Source organism: Acomys russatus, chromosome 15 (assembly GCF_903995435.1).
Source record: "Acomys russatus chromosome 15, mAcoRus1.1, whole genome shotgun sequence".
Taxonomy (NCBI): domain Eukaryota; kingdom Metazoa; phylum Chordata; class Mammalia; order Rodentia; family Muridae; genus Acomys; species Acomys russatus.
The window spans coordinates 62,994,329-63,008,385 of record NC_067151.1 but is presented as its reverse complement, the minus strand read 5'-3'; the positions used below and the strand labels follow the sequence as shown (position 1 = coordinate 63,008,385).

At 47.3% G+C, this 14,057-nt stretch overlaps 1 protein-coding gene across 1 annotated transcript in view; it reads right to left on the bottom strand.

The window, feature by feature from the left end:
* Nup210l (nucleoporin 210 like) overlaps window positions 1-14,057 on the bottom strand; it is a 98,127-nt gene that overhangs the window by 22,887 nt on the left and 61,183 nt on the right. The window contains exons 21-28 of the mRNA XM_051156931.1: window positions 8,754-8,882; window positions 8,011-8,138; window positions 7,213-7,345; window positions 6,021-6,083; window positions 4,503-4,682; window positions 3,667-3,747; window positions 3,058-3,189; window positions 379-537 (exon numbers count right to left, since the gene is read on the bottom strand). Of these exons, the coding sequence (XP_051012888.1) occupies window positions 379-537; window positions 3,058-3,189; window positions 3,667-3,747; window positions 4,503-4,682; window positions 6,021-6,083; window positions 7,213-7,345; window positions 8,011-8,138; window positions 8,754-8,882 (1,005 nt within the window). The remainder of the gene's footprint in view (window positions 1-378; window positions 538-3,057; window positions 3,190-3,666; window positions 3,748-4,502; window positions 4,683-6,020; window positions 6,084-7,212; window positions 7,346-8,010; window positions 8,139-8,753; window positions 8,883-14,057) is intronic.

Below are 14,057 nucleotides of genomic sequence, written 5' to 3'. Positions count from 1 at the left end.
TGTGTGTGTGTGTGTGTGTGTGTGTGTGTGTGTGTAGGACAACTTTTCAGAGTGGATTGTTTACTCCAACCTTTTTGAGGCAGAGTTTCTCTTGTTTCTGCCAGAGCCCTGGGCAATTCTGTCTTATTGTCTCATCCCCTGTAGGTGTGCAAGGATTACAGATGTTCACCACCACATCTGCCCTTTTCGTGTGGGTTCCAGGCATCTGACTTTGCAGCAAGCACTCTTACCGTTGGAGCCACCACCTGTCCATCCCCAACTCATCGGTCACAGCAATAGACTGGGTGTGCGAGAGCTCGGTCACAGCGACAGATTGGAGCTGTGCCTAGCAACACGTGCGTCCTGACTGACAGAAGCAAGACTTAGCTGGGCACTTACCAGGATCTGAATCTCATCAGACAGTTCCAGCAGATTCCCCTCAAACTGTCCGAAGGAGCTATTTGTACTGCGGACAGTGACCTTGATCGTGGTCCTGCCAGCTGCTTTTGTGTGAACAACCATGGCAAAGTTGTTCTCAGCTGAAAGCTGTAGAGACACCTAGACAGTAAAAGGATGGGTTGGAAGGACAGCCGTGGGGGCCGGACTGGGGCTCTGTGCGGGCTTCTTTTACTTTATGTGTGTGGGTGTTTTGCCTGCACGTATGTCTCTGCGCCGTGTGTGTGCAGTGCCTGTGGCGACCAGAGAGGAGTCACGTCCCTGGAACTGGAGCTAGATGACCGTGAGCTGACACATGGGTGCTGGGAATCAATCTGCGTCCTCTGCAAGAGCAACCAGTGCTCTTAACCACTGAGCCACCTCTCTTGAAAGCCCAGGCCCACCTTCATCTGGCTTTGTAGTTCATGGTGACCTTGAACTTTTGATTTTCCTGTCTCCATCTCTCTAGTGCCAGGACTACAGGCATGAGCCACCACATGCCTCCCTCCCTCCCTCCCTCCCCCCTCCCCCTCCCTCCCTCCCTCTCCTTGAGAAAGGGTCTCACTATGTTGCCCAAGCTAGCTTCAATCTCAGTCCTTTTGGCTCAGTATCTTAAATTCTGGGATTATAAGGGTTTTCAACCAGGGCTGGAGAGATGGCTCAGCAGTTAAGAGCACTGGCTGTTCTTCCAGGAGACCTGGGTTCATGGTAGGTTACGCCTGTCTGTAGCTCCAGCTCCAGAACTTCTGACACTCTCACACAGACATACATGCAGGCAAAACACCAGTGCACAAAATGAATTTAACAATTATAATTTAATACTTTAATAACACAAAGCAAAAATTAAAAGCAAATCGATTTTATATTAAGCAACAACAAAACCCTCAAGTATATTCTACCACACCTCATTTAAGAACTTGTTTTTTTCCCCTCATTTCTCTTCCTGTTCCTAGCAGCATAATCAGTCCTAAGACAAGCCTCTGTGATCGTCAGCCAATGCTGGCAAGTCTCAAGCTTCCTTCCGTGTCATCTCTAAGGCAGTTCATTCATAGGAGACGAATTGAAATGGGGCAAGTGGCTTCTAAGGAGGATTCCCACAGCAGAGGATGAAATGGGAGAGAAGAAAGGTGTCTCTGGAGGTCAGGGTTGTACTTATTTGTCTTTCTCATGCTTTAGTGTGAGAGGTGATGGGCCATCCCATCCCATGGGCACAAAAACCATTTTTCTTTTCTTTTTTAATATTTATTTATTTATTTATTATGTATACAGTCTCTGCCTGCATGTACACCTGCAGGCCAGAAGGGGGCATCAGATCACATTACACATGGTTGTGAGCCACCATGTGGTTGCTGGGAATTGAACTCAGGACCTCTGGAAGAGCAGACAGTGCTCTTAACCACTGAGCCATCTCTCCAGCCCGAAAACCAGTTTTCAAAGGCTGGCCTTGAACTCACAAGATCTACCTGCCTCTGCTTCCCAAGTGCTAGAATTAAAGGAGTGTACCATCCTTGCCCAGCTAAATCTTTCTCTTTTTATTAATTAATTTTGAGACAAGGTATTACTGCATAGCTCTGGCTAGCCTGAGACTTGCTGTGTAGACCAGGCTGGAGTAGAACTCAGAGTGCTGGGATTGAAGGTGTGCATCACCAGCCCTGTCGGCCTCACGCCTGCACTCTGTGCGTGTTACCAAAGGCACTAAGGCCCTCAGGACACTAAGCTGAAGGAGCCAGGCCAGGAAGGTCCTCAGCAGACAAGAGAGACTCTGGCAATTCAGATTCCAGATGTGAACACTTGCAAGCCTATACGAGAAAAGCCTCCATTTGTGCTATTCCAGAGTGAATGTTGAGTTCCTGGGCAAAAATAAATTCAGGAAACAGGACACTTGTGTTACTGGTTTTTCTGTCTACCACTCAAAGTACAAACTACATTTTATTCTGCAAATAATAATTATTATTGTTTATGTATCTTTGGTTTTTGGGGCAGGGTTTCTCTGTATAGCCCTGGCTGTCCTGGACTTGCTTTTGTAGATCAGGCTGTCCTCGAACTCACAGAGATCTGTCTGCCTCTGCTTCTCAAGTGCTGGTATTAAAGGCGTGCAGCACCACGCCCAGCTCATTATAATTATTTTTAAATGATAAACTTTTGCATTAATGAAATTATGTCAATTGAGGCCTAAGAAATGAAAGAATGAGCAATTTATGAAAACCTTAGACAACAAAAAGATCGCTAGGGCAGAGCAAGCATGATGCTGTGCCTGTAACCCCAGATCCCAGGAGGCAGAGGCAGGAGGGTTACTACAAATTCACGGCCCACCTGGTCCACACAGTGAGTTCCAGGACAGCCAGCACTAAATAGTCACCCTGTCAAAGTGGGAGGTGAAGGGCCAGAGAACGGCAGTTCGGAGCAGTTGCTTTTGCAGAGGCCCTCAGCTCACACCTGCCTGTGACACTGCCTCCAGGGACCCGACGCCTCTTGCCTGCACTCATGTATTCCTCCATAGCTAAAAAATAAAAATAATTTTTTCCAGAGCTGAGGACCGAATCCAGGGCCTTGTGCCAAGTGCTCTACCACTGAGCTAAGTCCCCAACCCTAAAAATAAATCTTTAAACTTCCACGGTAATGTAATACAGGACAAGTCCATACCTCTGAATGCCTGGGTACCAGATCCAGCACGTCCCTTTTGCTCATGGACCAGTGGAATGTGAGCATGGGGTTGGCATTGCTGAAGGAGAAGGGAGTCTGGGTACTAGTCACCCCCATGACATAGACTGGCATCTGGAAAGAAAGTGTGGTGTTGGGCTGCATGCCCTGCCCAGACATGGCTCTCATACCAACCTCAGAGTTGGGCATGATGGCACATGCCTGGAATCCCAGAAGTCTGGCGGCGGAGGCACGAGGATTATCTGGGTTTTAGGCTAGCCAGAGCTACATAACACCTGCATCAAGGAATTCACACACAAAAGGGCTAAAGAGAAGGCTCGGCCATTAAGAGCACCTGGTTCCCTTCCAAAGGACCCGAGATCCATTCCCAGCCCGCACACAGTGGCTCACAACTGTCTGTAACCCCAGCTCCAGGGGATCCACCACCGCCTTCTGGCCTGCATGGGCATCAGGCATGCATCTGGTACACAGACACACATGTAGGAAAACATTCATACACACAAAATAAATAACTCTTAAAACAGCAGACTTTGGGGGAAGGAGAGAGAAATGAAGAAGAACCCACAAGCACACTTGCTTTGCACAACTGACCTCAGTGGCTGTGATGAGGCGAGTCGCAGCTGCGAGGATCCTAACAGCCCGGAGCTGGACCACTTCAATTTGGACTTCATCCTGCTCACAGGTGGAGAGCGAGCTTAGGCTAGGGGAGCTTCTGTGGGCTGACAGGAACGCTTACAGCTAGCTCCTGGGCTGACAGGGATGCTTACAGCTAGCTCCTTACACTGTCTCTGATGCTCAACAACCACAGAAAGCCCTGCCACTGCTGCTTGATTTGTTCTTTTAAAAAGTTCTATAAGGGGGCTGGAGAGATGGCTCAGTGGTCAAGAGCACTGACTGCTCTTCCAAAAAACCCAGGTTCGATTCCCAGCACCCACATGGCAGCTCACAACTGTCTGTAATGCCAAGATCTGACACTCTCTTATAGACATACATTCAGGCAAAACACCAATGCACATAAAAAAAAAGTTCTATAAGGCCAGGCGTGGTGATGCACACCTTTAATCCCAGCACTTGGGAGGCAGAGGCAGGTGGGTCTCTGTGAGCTTGAGGCCAGCCTGGTCTACAAAGTGAGTCCAGGACAGCCAAGGCTACACAGAGAAGCCTCATCTCAAAAACCAAAACAAAACAAGACAAAAAAACAACATAAAAAAAAAAAGAAGAAGAAGAAGAAGAAAACCCCCCCCAAAACAGAACAGGGACACATCTTACAATGCCAAGAACTCTGTGGGTTTTCCACTAAAGTCCACGTGTTTTCTACACCAGATGAAGGGCACCAGAAGGGCGCTCCTGGTCCGCTGGTGTCCTCCTCATCACCTGCACCTATCACCCCCAGATGCGGGAGTAGAAGCAGAGCACAGCAAGGGTACCTGGGAGAACACAACGACTTTGCCAGTGTCTTCATTCACTGTCTGGATGGTGCCGTGGACCACAGCTGTGCCAACCTCTCTTGCGGAAACTTGGCCCCTGCGGTTAACAACAGCTACCGTCTGATTGTTGACAGAGAAGTGAATGGTGGACTGCGGCTGAGGGCCTCCTTCCGACGTTATCTGGAATTCAAACACAGCACTGGAGGCCTCAAATGCGGGTAAGAAAGGACATGTCTTTTCTCAACAAGGACAGCGCACGTGCATCAACACAAGGGTGGCCCACGCACTCCAGAGTCTTCACGCCACACGCATCAGAGGCCCGGGCGGGCTGGGCACAGCAGGGACAGGAGGTGCGTATGCACATAAAACAGAAAAGGCAAATCATGTTTTCTGCTTTAAAAGCACCTCTATTAGACACATAGCCCAGTAGTTAAGAGCACTAGCTACGCCAGGCAGTGGTGGCGCACACCTTTAACCCAACACCCGGGAGCAGAAGCGGGTAGATCTCTGAGAATTTTAGGCCAGCTTGGTCTACAGAGTGAGTTCTAGGACAGCCAAAGATAAACTCTGTCTAGAAAAACTGAGGCAGGGGGCAGGGAGGGAAGAAAGAAAGATGGTAAGAAAAAAACACTAGCTGCCCTTCCAGAGAACCAGGTTCAATTCCCAGGACCCACATGGCAGGAATCTCACAACCATCTGCACCTCCAGTTCCAAGGACCCGACGACCTCTTCTGACATACTTGAGTACTGTATGTGGTATGTATACATACAGACAACACACACACACACACACACACACACAAAAATTGATACAGATTGACACAGATTACAGGCACACACCTACAATCCTAGGGCTTGAAAGCTTGAAACTGGAGAGATGACGCAGAGGTTAAGAGCGCTGACTGCTCTTCCGGAGGTCCTGAGTTCAATTCCCAGCACCCATCCATAATGAGATCTGGTGCCTACTTCTGGCAGAATACTGTATACAAAACTAAATAAATATTTTTTAAAAATTTAAAAAGAGGGCTGGAGAGATGGCTCAGTTGTTAAGAGCGCCACCTATTCTTCCAGAGGTCGTGAGTTCAATTCCCAGCAACCACATGGTGGCTCACAACCATCTATAATGTGATCTGATGCCCTCTTCAGTAAAGCACTCATATGCAATAAATAAAGTAAATAAATCTTTAAAAATTTTTAAAAAGAAAGAAAGCTTGAGACTGGAGGGTGTCAGGAGTTTGAGGCTAGCTTGGGCTACAGAGCAAGGCCCTGTCTCAAAAACCAAAACTAAGGGGTTGGAGAGATGGCTCAGTGGTTAAGAGCATGGACTTCTCTTTCAGAGGACCAGGTTTCAATTCCCAGCAACCATATGGTGGCTGACAATTGTCTGTAACTCCAGTTCCAGAGGATCAGGGCCCTCACACACATATATACCTGCAGGGAAAAAAGCCAACGCACATAAAAGAAATAAAATAAAAAAAAAAAAGATTAAAACCACAATAGAACCATAAGAAAGATCACCTGCATCATGTTTGTTATAACCAATGTCATTTTCTCAGGAACAAGTCTGAACGGAGGAAACACCTAGAAGGAAACAAAAAGGCAATAGTAGCCATCATTCGGTCTGCTGTTTGTTTTGTGTTTTGATTTTTGAGACGGGGTTTCTCTGCGTAGCCTTGGCTGTCCTGGACTCACTTTGTAGACACAGAGAAACCCTGTCTTAAAAAAACCAAAAAAAGAAAAAAAGCAGGAAGAGAACATAATTTGCTTTTTGAGGCAGTGTCTCACTGTGAAGCTCTGGGGGTCCTGAATTGTCTAGATAGATAGACCAGGCTAGCCTCAAATTTGTTGTAATCCTCCTGTCTGTTCCTACTGAGGTCTGAGAGTAGAAGCATAGACCGCCACAACTGAAACATTTTTCTGTTTTTTGTTTTTTGTTTTTCAACACAGGGTTTCTCTATGTAGCCTTGATTGTTCTGGACTCACTTTGTAGACCAGGCTGCCCCTGAACTCACAGAGATCCACCTGCCTCTGCCTCCAAGTGCTGGGGTTAAAGGCGTGCACCACCATGACTGGCTCACAATTGAAAATTTGATAATGGTAGAGTCATAGATTTTTCAATCAATCAATCAATCAATTAATTACAGTGATTTTGAAACAGGCTGTAGTCCAGGCTGGCTTCAAATTCATGGAGATCTGCCTGCTTCTGCCTCCCCACTGCTAGGACTAAAGGTGTGTGCTACCATGTCTGCCTTATTCATTTAATTTTATTAGTGTGTATGTGTAGACATGTCATATGTGCGGAGGTAAGAGGGCAACTTTCAGGAGTCAGTTCTCTCCTACTGTATGTCCCAAGGACTGAGCTCGGGTGGTTACAAGGCACTTGTATCAGGCCCTTTACCAACTGAGCTGTGTCACCAGCTCATGTTTATGTGTGTGTGTATGTATGTATGTATGTATGTATGTATGTTTATGTATGTATATATGCAGTGTGTATGTGCCCACCTTACCCTTATAGCTATAAATCCTTAAACTTTTTTGTGCTTTGTACATTTTCTACAAGAACTGTATTCCATGTATTTATTTAATTGTAGGGGAAAGAAAACAGTTAATTTTAAACAGAAAAATCCCAAGCAAAGTGTATTATGTATAACTGGAAAATAGCAAACGACGCTGAGTGAGGAAGCACATTTGGATGTGAGCGTTCACTGACCTCAATGTGCCGAGGTGTCGATGTGAACTGTCTCCCCATCTTATCTGTGGCGATGGCTACAAGTGTGGTTTGTCCAATGGTGACAGCACGGAGCATGTAGTTTTCCGAGTACTCGTCCTGGTCTTCCATTAGTCTGCAAAGATCCACGTGCTACTGCTGAGATCGGGCAGGTTTTTGTTATTTGGGTTTTCGTGACAGGGTTCCTCTGTGTAGTCTTGGCTGTCCTGGACTCACTTTGTAGACTAGGCTGGCCTTGAACTCACAGTGATCCTCCTGCCTCTGCCTCCCGAGTGCTGGGATTAAAGGCGTGCGCCATCTACCGATTTGGCAGTTTTGTTTGTTGTGTTTGGTGGTTTAAGACAGCATCTCCACTTGGGAGGCAGAGGCAGGTAGGTCGCTGTGAGTTCAAGGCCAGCCTGGTCTACAAAGGGAGTCCAGGACAGCCAAGGCTACAGAGAAACCCTGTCTCAAAAAAACAAACAAACAAAAAACATAAAAAAACAAAAAACAAACAAAAAACCCCGGCGTCTCTTCATGTAGCCCTGGCTGTCCTGGAGATCTCTTACGCAGGCTGCTCACACTTGTGATCTGTGTTGGGGTTGCAGGTGTGCACCTCCACACCCAGCTTGAATGAGTACATCCCGGAGACACTGGCCGGGAAGAGAGTATGGGCTGAGTAAACTACAAAAAGAGCAGGAAAAAAAAGTCTGGACTAAGCTAAGTGAAGCTGAGCAGGCCACCAGGAGGGAGGCTCTCAGTGCACCAGCTGAGGAGAACAGTGGGAATGAACGAACTCACCTCAGGGTGACAATGGCAGATGCCAGCTGCAGCCTGACATCCATGTTTCTGAAGTACTTGTTCCGGAAAGGGTGTCTAGAAGAGCCAAGAACCCTTACAACCACTGACACGGTTTTGCCGATCTCAACCTAATAGTTAAAAAAAGGCGGCATGCTTTAGACATCCAATTAAGCAAGGACGATTGAGTCTGAGATGCAGACATTTCTGTGCACGCCAGATGATCCCAGTAGGCTGTCAGTTAATGCCCTGAAGCTGTGTGTAGTATTTGTTTTGTTGTTGTTGTTGTTTGATGTTTGGAGACAGGGTTTCTCTGTGTAGCCTTGGTTGTCCTGGACTCCCTTTGCAGACCAGGCTGGCCTTGAACTCACAGGGACCCATCTGCCTCTGCCCCCCCAGTGCTGGGATTAAAGGCGTGCACCACCACGCCCAGCCATTTTCATCATCTTTAATATTGGAATGGTGGTAGTTTTTTGTTTCATCCGGTTTTGGTTTTTGTGTAGAAGAGAGTAGTTGAGTGCAGAGTAGAGGAGACACTCCTGAGGGGTGAGAGTGGACAATGGGCAAAGGCACCAGTGAGAATGGTGCTCTTTAAAGGCTGGCGTTTCATTAGTCTGAGGCCTTGTCCAGAACTGTAGCAGAGGAGAGACTGTGTTAGAATGTGCTAGACGGAGTGGACAGAGTTTGCATCATGTCTGACTTGAAATGACTCTCTGGCCTAATTAATCATAAACAGCCACTCTCACCTTATCAATCAGATCCAACTCCACCTCTCGTATGTCTGACACTTTGAGCTGGGCCGTTGCTGGCCCCAGGAAAGGCAGGCACAGGTCGTACACTTCTAGGGTGAGAAATCCAGGATGCTTTGGAACCAACTAGAAGAAAGAAGACAGGTGTTTACAGATGGAAGCAGAGGTTAAGAAACTTGAAATTCAGTAGCAACTAAGACCCATCTTAGTTATCAGCAGGGAGCAGGTCTCATGGGGAAAATCTACTGTGGAAAAGCTACTGTGGAGGTCTGACGCCCATGACTCATGTGTTTCACTGCTTGGCCCATAGGGACTAGTGCTATTAGAAGGTGTGGGCTTGTTGGAAGAAGTGTGTCACTGGGGGCAGGCTTCGAGGTCCCCTATGCTCAAGCTATGTCCAGTGTGCAACAGTCTCATCCTGCCTGTGGACCAAGATGTAGAGCCCTCAGCTCCTCCAGTGCCATGTCTGCCTGTGTGCCGCCACGCTTCCCACCATGATGATAATGGCCTCAGCCTCTGAGCTGGAAGGTGGCCCCAATGAAATGTTCTTTATAAGAGTTGCTTTGGTCACTGTGTCCCTTCATAGCAATAGAAGCCAAGCTAAGACAGCTGTGAGTGCAGGTGCTCGTGGAAGCGGATTGACACGACACTTGGCTTCTGTCTTTGTACTGAAGTTACTGAGGGACAGCATGCTTTAATCATCCTGTGTCTGTACCCTACTGCCTCAGTCTTCACTTTTAAGAACAAATATGGGCTGGAGAGGTGGCTCAGTGGTCAAAAGCACATAATGCCCACGCAGGGGGCCCCAGTTCAGTCCCCGGCACCCACATGGCATGGCCCACAGCTGCTTGTAACCCCAGCATCAGCAGATCAAACGACTTTCTCTGGCCCTGGTGGCCACTTGCACTCATGTGCACAAACCCACATACTGAAACACATGTGTACATATGCTCGTAATAACAGCCAGGTGTGGTGGGGCAGACCTTTAATCCCAGGACTTGGAAGGCAGAGGCAGGTGGATCTCTGTGAGTTCCAGGCCAGACTGGTCTACAAAATGAGTCCAGGACAGCCAAGGCTACACAGAGAAACCCTGTCTCAAAAAACAAAACCAAACACAATTAAATAAACAATCCTCCAAAAAACTAGTAATAAAATAAAACATTTTTTAAAATATTTACTTATTTATTAGGTTTACAGCGTTTTGCCTGCATGTACACCTGCATGCCAGAAGAGGGCACCAGATCTCATTATAGATGGTTATGAGCCACCATGTGGTTGCTGGGTATTGAACTCAGGACCTTTGGAAGAGCAAGCAGTGCTCTTAACCTCTGAGCCATCTCTTCAGCCCCCAAAACATCTTTTAAAAAAAAACACAAATATTTTAGGCAGTCAAGTGGCACATGCCTTTAGTCCCAGCACTAGGAAGGCAGAGGCAGGTGGATTTCTGTGAGTTTGAGGTCAGCTTAGTCTACATAGTGGGTTCCATGACAGCCAGGACTACATAGAGAAGCCTTGTCTGGGAAAAACAAAAATCAAACAACAACAACAAAAAGAACACAGCAAGCCCTAGAGAGAAGGCTCAGAGATTAAGAGCCCTGTCTGCTTTTCCTGAGGTCCTGGGTTCAATTCCCGGCAACCACATGGTGGCTCACAACCATCTATCTACACTGGGATCTAATGCCCTCTTCTGGCATGCAGGCGTACATACAGAGCGAGCACTCATACATTAAATAAATAAAATCTTTAAAAAGTGTTTTCCTCTGTAATCAAACTGGTTTCATTCTATAGATGTGAGCTGGCTCCATGTATGCAAGTTAATAAACATCACACATGATCTACATGGACTCAAGGAAGATTATTTCAGTAGATGCAGAATACACTTTTGGCAAAGTCCAACATCTCAGCATGATAATAGCTGTCATGTACCTTATACTGGTAAACTGTCACATGTTATTTAAGCTTCAGTGGCCAGAGGATATCTGGAACTGGAGTTAGAGACAGATGTAAGCCAACGCGTGGGTGCTGGGAATTGAACTCAGGACCTCTGGAAGAGCAGCCTGTGCTCTTAACCACTGAGCCATCTCTTCAGCCCCAAAGATAGGAATCTCACAAGGGGTACCATCTTAAGTTTATTTTTTCTTTTTCTTTTCTAAGACAGGGCTTCTCTGTGTAGCCCTGGCTGTTCTAGACTTGATTTGTAGACCAGGCTGTCCTTTAACTCATAGAGATCCGCCGGACTCTGCCTCCCAAGTGCTGGGATTAAAGTGGTGTGCCACTTCTGCCTGGCTAACCCTAAGATTCTAAAGAACATGCATTTTGCCAAGAAGCACAGAAAAGGCCTGAGGAAGGCAGGCAAAGAATGTGTGAAGTCAGAGAGTAAAGGGCAACTTCTGTGAGTTCTAGACCAGCAAGTTCCAGGCTAGCCAGGGTTACACAGTGAGACCTTGTCTCAAAACAAAAATAAAAACCAAACAAACCTACAAACAGACCTATGATGTAACAGCCCTAGCACTCCTGGGTATTTACCCAAAAAGCTCCAGGTCAGGGTCACACACACTTGCAGAACACAGAACAGTTCACAGTAGCCGAGGTATGGAACCAGCTTGGTGTTCAGGATAAAGAAAATGTGCCATGTATTCACAATGGAATTTTTCCAGCCATCAAGAAGAACCAAATCAAGCCAGGTGTGGTGGCGCACGCCTTTAATCCCAGCCCTTGGGAGGTAGAAGCAGGCGATCTCTGTGAGTTTGAGGCCAGCCTAGTTTACAAAGTGAGTCCAGGACAGCCAAGGCTACACAGAGAAACCCTGTTTCAAAAACAAACAAACAAGAACCAAGGCATGTATTTGAAAAAAAAGGATGCAAATGGAGACCGTCACATAAAATGAGTTGTAGTTCTGTGTCCAACGGCAGCCAGTCTAGGCTCCATGTCCAGCTGGTCAGTCCAGGCACTACTTGTATCAGATCTGAGGTCCTGGTTCTCACTCAGGGGTAACAAGAGCGCTGTGGGGGTGAGGCCTGTGACTTGGGCACAGAGCTGCTTTCCCAGCCCCTCTAGGGAGGTGGGCAAAGAGTTCCCGCACTGGGTGTAACAGTTAGCTGGTTTTAGAACAATGCTGCCAGTCTCAGAAGGCAGTGGCAATTCGGGAGCTCCACAAGTGTTACAGCTCCTCATACTGAGATCACGGCCTAGAAGTGGGCAAACGCCCAAAACCAGCCAAAAGGCCGTGCACTTGTCAGTATCAGAACGGAAACTCAGGCATTCCAAAGGCCTGTGACGGCACCACAGTATCGCCGCTCTCTGGTTTGTCTACTGTGCCAGATGGCGCAGGCTCGGCAGGTGCTTGCTTCCCCAGGGGTCAGCACCAAGCTACCGGTGGTGTTCCCTCCACCTCCCCACCCCACCCCAGAAACGAACGGAGTCTCAGACGGTCATGTTGGAGGAGTGCTGAGCATGGGCGAGCAAGAGCACTCAAATTCTGAAGGTGAATGTGCCTGATTTGCTGGGCTGAGGGTGCCGGGTTCTTAAGCTGCATACAGTGCCTTGTTTCCAGTCAATACCATGGGGCCCTATCACAAGCAGAAGAAAACAGTACTTGATTATCTTATATGTGAGGAGATGATTTCTTTGACTATGTGATAAAATCTGGGGTTACTAGATCAGGAAGAGTGAGGACCCCACTGAGACAGGGAGCCCAGTCTTCATAGACCATGCATGAAATGACAATCCGGAGAAGTCAGACTTCGACCTGACCCTGCAGAGTCCCACAGTGAGTCTCAGACAGACAAATACTGCATGCTTCCTCTTATTTCTGAGTTCTAGATTATGTGTAGAAACATTGAATCTTTTTTTGTTTGTTTGTTTTTTGTTTTGGTTTTTCGAGACAGGGTTTCTTGTATAGCCTTGGCTGTCCTGGCCTCACTTTGTAGACCAGGCTGGCCTTGAACTCACAGTGATCCACCTGCCTCTGCCTCCCAAGTGCTGGGATTAAAGGCACGAGCCACCACTGCCCAGCTTTGTTTTGTTTTCTTGAGACAGGTTTCTTCTGTGTAGCCTTGGATGCCCTGGAACTCACTGTGTAGACCAGGCTGGCCTCAAAGTGAGAGATCCACCTGCTTCTGTTTTCTGAGTGCTGGGATTAAAAGTGTGCATCTCCTCCATCCAGCTAGAATCCTATATGTATAGGAAAACATCTAAAAGGCAAACTAGACTATAGGAGGGGCAGGGCTAGAAAAGGTGGTACATTATTCATGTACACTGAAATGGCCACTTGTAACCCAGTACAATACAATGCAAAGAAAAAAAGTTATATTTGGGGCTGGGCATATTGGTCCAAGCTACAATAAAAACACTTAGGAAGTGGAGTCAGAAGAATCAGGAGTTCAAGGCCAGCCTTGGCATCATGGTAAGTTCCACGCCATCCTAGGCTAGTTGAGACTGTCTTTAAAAAACTAGGGCAGGCTGGTATGGTGGCGCACGCCTTTAATCCCAGCACTTGGGAGGCAGAGGCAGCCAGATTGATGAGTTCGAGGCCAGCCTGGTCTACAAAGCCAGTCTAGGACAGCCAAGGATACACAGAGAAACCCTGTCTCGAAAAAAACAAAAACAAAAAACCCAAAAAACTCAAAAATACTAAAAAAACTAAGGCCAGGCTGGTTGGTGGTAGTGCACGCCTTTAATCCCAGCACTTAGTAGGCGGGTGGATCTCTGAATTCCAGGCCAGCCTGGTCTACAGAGTGAGTTCCAGGACAGCCCAGGGTACACAGAGAAACCCTGTCTCAAAAAACAAACAAAAACTAGGGCCAGAAAGGCAGCCCAGACATAAGGGAGTTTGTTGCCAAGGCTGATGGCCTGAGACTGACTGATATGTTGTCCTCTCACCTCCACACAATGCTCTGCAGCACACACATTCAACACACACACACACACACACACACACACACACACACACACACACACACACCACACATATGTTGTTTGTTTTAAATGAAAATCCCAAATCATTCTATTTCATCAATAACGACTCAGGATCTAGATGCTGGGGTAAAAAATCTACTAGTTCAGAGAGGCAGAGAGAGCACCCAGCTGACCTTCCTACTCAGCTCACATTCAGATGGAAAAGGTCCCAAAGGCTCACTACTAGCTCAGCTGGCAGCCCAGGAAGAAAAGGCCAAAAACCCAAGGCCAAAGGCTGCCAGCTCAAAGTCCAAAAAGCCAAAGGCCAAGGAGCCAAGGGACTCAATAGTTAAAGAGCTAAAAGCTAAAGAGCCCAAGAGCTTAAAAGCCCCTTCTGCTTCTCCA